Here is a 6333-nt window from a genome sequence, read left to right on the forward strand (position 1 = left end):
AAATGCCGCAGAAGAGGAGCAGCCAACATGCAACTTTTAAGGCAGGGAGAACTGGCAGCTGGCACCAACTTATAACTCAAAGTGCTATGGCTCTTAGGGGCCCGGGGCAGATCCTTTTTTTTACCCTTCGAACAAGAAAAACATACACACACACACACACACGTTCAGAGGGTGACGGTGAAAAGATACAAAACTTGCAAAAACGAGAGGGAAAAAGAAAAGTTTCAGTTACGTGCTGTTGCTTTTAATTGAATTTTTTTCCCACTGTAGCTTCTGCTTTCTCCCTAACTGGCCGCATTGGGCAGCCAATGGTCCAATGGCCTGACCAAGCACATCCGCCCGCCACTTCCGCCGGTGCCCCTGCTCCCGCCTTTCCCTCGTTTCCCTCTTTTCCCGCTCCCAACCCCCATCCCCATCCCCATCCCCATACTTTTCCCAACCTCCTCAGCACGAGCAGACTCTAGCTGGAGGGCAGTTTTCTTGTTATTTTCAACGCGCAGCCAAGTCGCAAGTCCTTAAGCGGTTTATTTTGCTTCACACTGATTTGCAGGCAGCGGAGGTATCCCGAGGACCCATCCTCGCGAAACCCCCCACCCTACACTTGAAATTAAAAATAAGGATTACTGCTATCTAAATACAAGTTATGCGATTATTTGGTGAGAAAAGTAAATGCCTTAAAGCAATTTCGCAGTTGACCTTTCACAGCAACACCCAGAATTGGGATCCTCCAAGTTTGAATTACATTTTCGGGACGAAATTAATTAACTTATTTTATTTTCGTTTTCATAAATTGGCCATATTTATTTGGCTAATGGGATTTTTTAATGTTAGGAAAAGATATCAAGAAGAAATTTATAAAAACAAAACTTTTATGTACCCAGATTCTATACTTAATGCTTGGACTTATTTAGTTAATCTTAAAAACCAAATCAAACCAAATGTTTGTTTAATAATAATTTAAAATCTTAAGTTATTATTAAATTACAAACATTTTATGTGTTTTAGCTTAGGAAATTGTTTCTTCCTAGCTGACACATCCGCATTAGTTAAGAGAAAACTCTTTACAATAACGTGGCTTTTCCCGCAGTGCAGCTTTCCCCGATTTGCTGCTGCCAGTTTTTATGCAGCAAGTTTTTAATTAAGAAGTTTCAATTTAACATTGCCCATAGACTGCACTTCGCTCTGAAAAAGCGCATTATCATAATAATTTACTTACTCACTTAGCGGGACGGGGCACTTCAGAGCATAATCGTCGGCAGGCATTTTGATGGCGCTCGCCCCATTCACTTCCTTAGTTCCCAGTGGCAAGGAGATAGCTTTCAATTTGGAAGTACATTTGAATATTTTGGAACACAATCTTGGCCGCACATTACGAAGTTCGTTGAGGGACACGCAGATCGGGTTCTGTTAAGGACCGCATGGTGCGCCTTTGGTCCCTTTGAAAATGGCAAGTCATTTGACATGTCTGGTGGCTCTGCTAGTTTTAACCGTACTTGTCCTAACGGTTTGCGCTTACTACACCATAATGCATCCGAAACAGATTCGTAAGTCTGGGTCGCCGACTCCTGCCCATCCTCATTCCACATCGCCCACAGATCTGGTGAGCTGCTATCTCGAAGGAGGCTCCTGCCGGGAGCTGTGGAACTGCGAGGAAAGGTTCCAAAGTCGCCTCCGCACCACGTGCATCAACAAGCGAAAGGTCTGCTGCTTTCCCACCGTCCAGATGAAGAGTCTCCAGGATGCCGAAGATTACGCCGAGTGAACGTCATCCATTGGAAATCGATAGCAGACCAGTCCAGCAGCCAGATAACTTGGAGACCATACTATTTCTTTTGCAAACCATACCTTGTATTGAATGTACCATTTCGTAGGCAATTTATATAATTGGAATAATCAATTGAAATTATTATTCCGTACCGGGTATATCTAAATTTTTAGTATTGTCTAAGGAGATTTTCAAGGAAGCAAATTAGAAAGTGGTTATTATTATTTTTACTCTTAACTGAGATCTTCCTTTGTGTTATAAAGATAAATTTTCTGTTGTAATTTCTAGAAAAGCCACTAAAGCCATTTAATTCAACTACTAAAAATATTCAACTTTTTCTAAGTTTGTTTTAAAACTAATAATTAAAAGTGTGTGTGTTTATTTATTTATCTTTATTTGTATACAATTTAGCAACCCCCTTGACTTTTTCCTCGCAGTGCCTTCTCCGTTTTCACTCACATTCCAACACTATCCAATTATCTGGCCGACTATCAATTCCACGGGTCCATCAATTGAATCGTTATGCCTGCGATAAGTTTAACATCCTGTCTGGCCAGTATCCTTTAGCCACCCCCCCCCCACCCCGCTGCCCGGAAGGCCCTGGGCTAATTTAGTGAGTTTGCTTTGCCATTTTCCCCACCAATAACACTCGCAACTCATTTGTCTGGTCCTGGGACGGCTTAGCCCAATCCATTCCCACCGGGCACTGGCACTCGACGGGCAACACTTGGCATTGTCCCACACATATCCTGCGCCATCCCGGCAAGCCCCTCCCATTGCCCCTTTCCCATCTCTAATGAAGCGCAAATGTTGATGTAAAAATTTAATTTAGTTCGTAACCCAACGATGCCGCACACGCAGGACCTTGCGACTTGGCTGTGAAAATGGCTGGGGCGAATGGAATGTCCAAATGTTTATGCATCGTGTGGCGAAACGCGTGTTTACCTTCTAATGTGTGCGTGACATGGACCCATGGGTTAGATATGTATGCCCGCACTCACAAACACACACACACACACACACAAACACATGCATTCGATATTACGTATACGCAGGGATGTCCTTCGGTCCCTTCGCTGGCAACACAAAAAATAATAATAAACGATGCCACCACGTACATGTATTAAAAACAAAGCGCAGCACAGAAAACGCTGACAGGCCCCTTTGCCTTCGGTTATTCCAGCTTCAGCTCCATCCAGGGATCCTGGAGGACACCTCCTCCTCTTCGTCCCTTTGCTGTTGCTCCTGCCCCTCCTTCAGGCCATCCTTTGGCGACTCCCGTGAAAACCATGGCTGCTGGGACGCTACGAACCGGCAACAGAAGCCCGTCACAAAGCAAAGCTAACAAACTGTGAGCGGAGCGGAGCAGAACATAGCCCAGCGATGGGAAGGGATTGGAGTGGGAATAGTAGTGGTAGTGGGACCAGAGGGGCGTAACATGGACGGGGCTAAAAAAAGGCGTGGCTGTCGGCCCAGAAATTCAATGTCGTTCGCTGGCTGCCAGCGATGTTTACGAGCACAGTGGCCTCAGGCTGACCAAAAACCACCACAACTGCCAAATATATTACCAAATATTATTTAAACTAATGAAACTAATTATGATTTGTTATTGATTACATTCCATTGCAGTTGCCTGTGGGCTTACGAATAATTGTCTGATTTGAATTGGAGTTATTAAATAAATAGTTTGGAATCAGAATTTCATTAAACATAGCTTTCATAAAATTCATTACGATAAGCTTGTATCTTTGATTGCACACAATTATAAATTAAATTGTTAGATGTAATTTACATCATTAAGCATCTAGGTAGCAACTAAAGCAATACAAAATTAAAATGAGAAACTAACGAAATTTTGCTGTTAACAGATCTACTTTTTGCTTACCATAAGGACAAGAAAATTATCCTCAACATTTGTACTGATTATCTAAGATAAAATTAAATTTATAAAATGTTACTTTAAACTTGATAATACCAGCTTGCCTTTAAATGTGTAATAATGTTTACTTACAAAACCAACTGCTTTAAGGATTCGTTTTGGCCAAGCCTGAAGTCAGTGTTCAATGAACACTGGCAGGCAGGCAAAACTAACGAACGACATTGGCGGGTCCTGGCAAAGGACCTCGCACATGGCTGGGGTGAAAGTTAGACCCCCACTCCTCCCACTACCACCTGCTCTGAAGTCCTCCTCTTGTTTATGGCTTTGTTTGCACTTTTGTTTATGGGTGTACATTTTAAACGCTATGAGCACCTGCTCTGCCATTCGCCATCATGTGTGGCTGCCTTTGTGTGCCGCCTGTGCTTGTGTGTCCGTTCCGTGACTTGTACTTTCCCACCCCAGGACCCCCCACCATCGCCCAGATTTTGCGACCCTGTTCTGCGATGGCCACAAAACGAAGCCAGCTCCAGTGTCAGCTGACAGATGCAGTGATTTTAAGCGTCCATCAAAAGCTCCTGTTTGACATTTAATTGTTGCACATTGTTGTCGCTGTGGCCGAGCACAAGGAGCCACGGAGCCACGGAGCGACATCCAACAATCAGGGTTTGCTTTGGTCATTGTTCCTTGGGTTCAAGGTGAGTTGCGGCCGAATTTAACACGGCCAAACCATAAAAGACCAAAGTCATGTGCTTTATTACACATTCAACGGCAATGCGGCAGGAGATTATATCCGTAAACCCAAACACAGGAATCCAGGTGTGTGCATTGTCGTTAGAGGTGGGAATCGGAGCGTGACTCTGTTGGATTCTTGCGTTTGCAGTGGCAAATTACATTTCGTTCGTCAGCGGACTTAAGTTGGCTTTAAGCCTTCTGCATTTCAAATCTAAATCTGTATAGGTCTTTAAATTCTTAGGGATGGTCTTACTTTATTCCGAATTCTTACTTAGTATTGAGATATTTTGAAATTTTCATTTTCCTTTTTTCGATCGCTCTTATGGCATATAGTCATCCGATTTATAACAAATTAAAACCCTAATTCTAATGCTAACTTCGGGCGGAGCCGAAGTTGATATACCCTTGCAAAATATTGTGTAAATTATATTGGTTGACCATAAAACCCATAAAAAATCCCAACTTCCTAACGTTACAAAAACCAAAGTTATGGCAATCGTTAAGTTAAATGGCAGCTATAGGATATAGTCGGCCATAACTTTACAAAATATAATCCGATTTCAAAGTGGCATACCTCTAAAGACTTGTGGTTGGATTCTCTAAAAATCTGCATTCAAAATTTTTATTTTAGCGTTTGACCTATTTTCATGTTGGTTATTTCTAAGTTTCCGATGAGTTGCCCAAAGGTGACCCACAATTGGACTCCTAGATTCCATAACTTTACCAAATTTAATCCGAAATCAAAGTGGCATACCTCTAAAGACTTGTGGTTGAATTCTCTAAAAATCTGCATTCAAAATTCTTATTTTAGCGTTGACCGACTTTTTGACCCATTTTCATGTTGGTTATTTCTTAGTTTCTGGTGAGTTGCCCAAAGGTGACCTACAATTGGACTCCTAGATTCCATAACCTTACCAAATATAATCCGATTTCAAAGAGGCATACCTCTAAAGACTTGTGGTTGGATTCTCTAAAAATCTGCATTCAAAATTTTCATTTTAGCGTTGACTTTACAAACACCAAGGTTTTGGCATTTCGAATCGTTCAGTTATATGACAGCTATAGGATATAGTCGACCGATCCTTATGAATATTGGTAGGTCGGATTGATTGGCCAAAAATAAAACCCATAGAAAATCCCAACTTCCTAACTCAAAAAACACCAAATTTATAGACATTCCGATCGTTCAGTTATATGGCAGCTATAGGATATAGTCGGCCGATCCGGCTCGTTCCGACTTATATACTACCTGCAATAGAAAGACAACTTTTGGGAAAGTTTTAAGCAGATAGTTTTAAAACTGAGGGACTAGTTTGCGTAGAAACGGACAGACGGACGGACAGACGAACATGGCTTGATCGACTCTCCTGCTGATGCTGATCAAGAATATATATACTTTATAGGGTCGGAAATGTCTCCTTCACTGCGTTGCAAACTTTTGACTAAAATTATAATACCCTCTGCAAGGGTATAAAAATGACGAAAAATCTAACCAAAAATACAAACCAAGATTTAAACAAAGATATCGGATCTCTGTAAGAAAAGTTATGGGCTGGGAAGTGCAAGTTTTGGAAAGTTTTCTGCAAGACCAAGGGCATAAAAAGTATTTTTTATTTGAAGGTAAGCCAATTTATAAAGATTTGACCGAAGACTTGAAATTTAAATTATTTTTTTGACAGTCAAAGGGGAATTTTAATAACACACAATTTGTATGCTTTGAATAAAAGTGTCATGGTAATATGAAACGAAAACAAACCAATGTTCCAAAGGAGATGACATAATAAATATATAATTGAAGTGGAAGTAAGTAAAATATTTAATAAAATGATAAAGTTTTTGAATTAAAGTTTAACGAGCTCAGGCGGATGAAGGTGAAGGACTCGGCGTCATTCCTGTGACAAAATGTCCATTCCCTGGGTAGAAAAACTTGCAAAAGTTTACACGTGTTGGCAAACGT

General features: G+C 41.3%; 1 protein-coding gene across 2 annotated transcripts; it reads left to right on the top strand.

The window, feature by feature from the left end:
- The first annotated feature begins 1311 nt into the window (after positions 1-1311).
- Positions 1312-1923, top strand: LOC108045944. 2 transcript variants are annotated; one of them, XM_044459143.1, is made up of 3 exons: positions 1312-1447; positions 1503-1544; positions 1596-1923. In XM_044459143.1, the coding sequence occupies exons 2-3, from the start codon at positions 1526-1528 to the stop codon at positions 1760-1762; spliced, it is 186 nt and encodes a 61-aa protein (XP_044315078.1). In that variant the 5' UTR covers positions 1312-1447; positions 1503-1525; the 3' UTR covers positions 1763-1923. The 2 variants fall into 2 exon arrangements, with proteins under 2 accessions (XP_044315078.1, XP_016980927.1); XM_017125438.2 differs by having other exon boundaries at positions 1312-1544.
- Positions 1924-6333: the final 4410 nt, after the last annotated feature.

The sequence above is a fragment of the Drosophila rhopaloa genome, unplaced genomic scaffold (assembly GCF_018152115.1).
Source record: "Drosophila rhopaloa isolate 14029-0021.01 unplaced genomic scaffold, ASM1815211v1 contig_178, whole genome shotgun sequence".
NCBI lineage: Eukaryota > Metazoa > Arthropoda > Insecta > Diptera > Drosophilidae > Drosophila > Drosophila rhopaloa.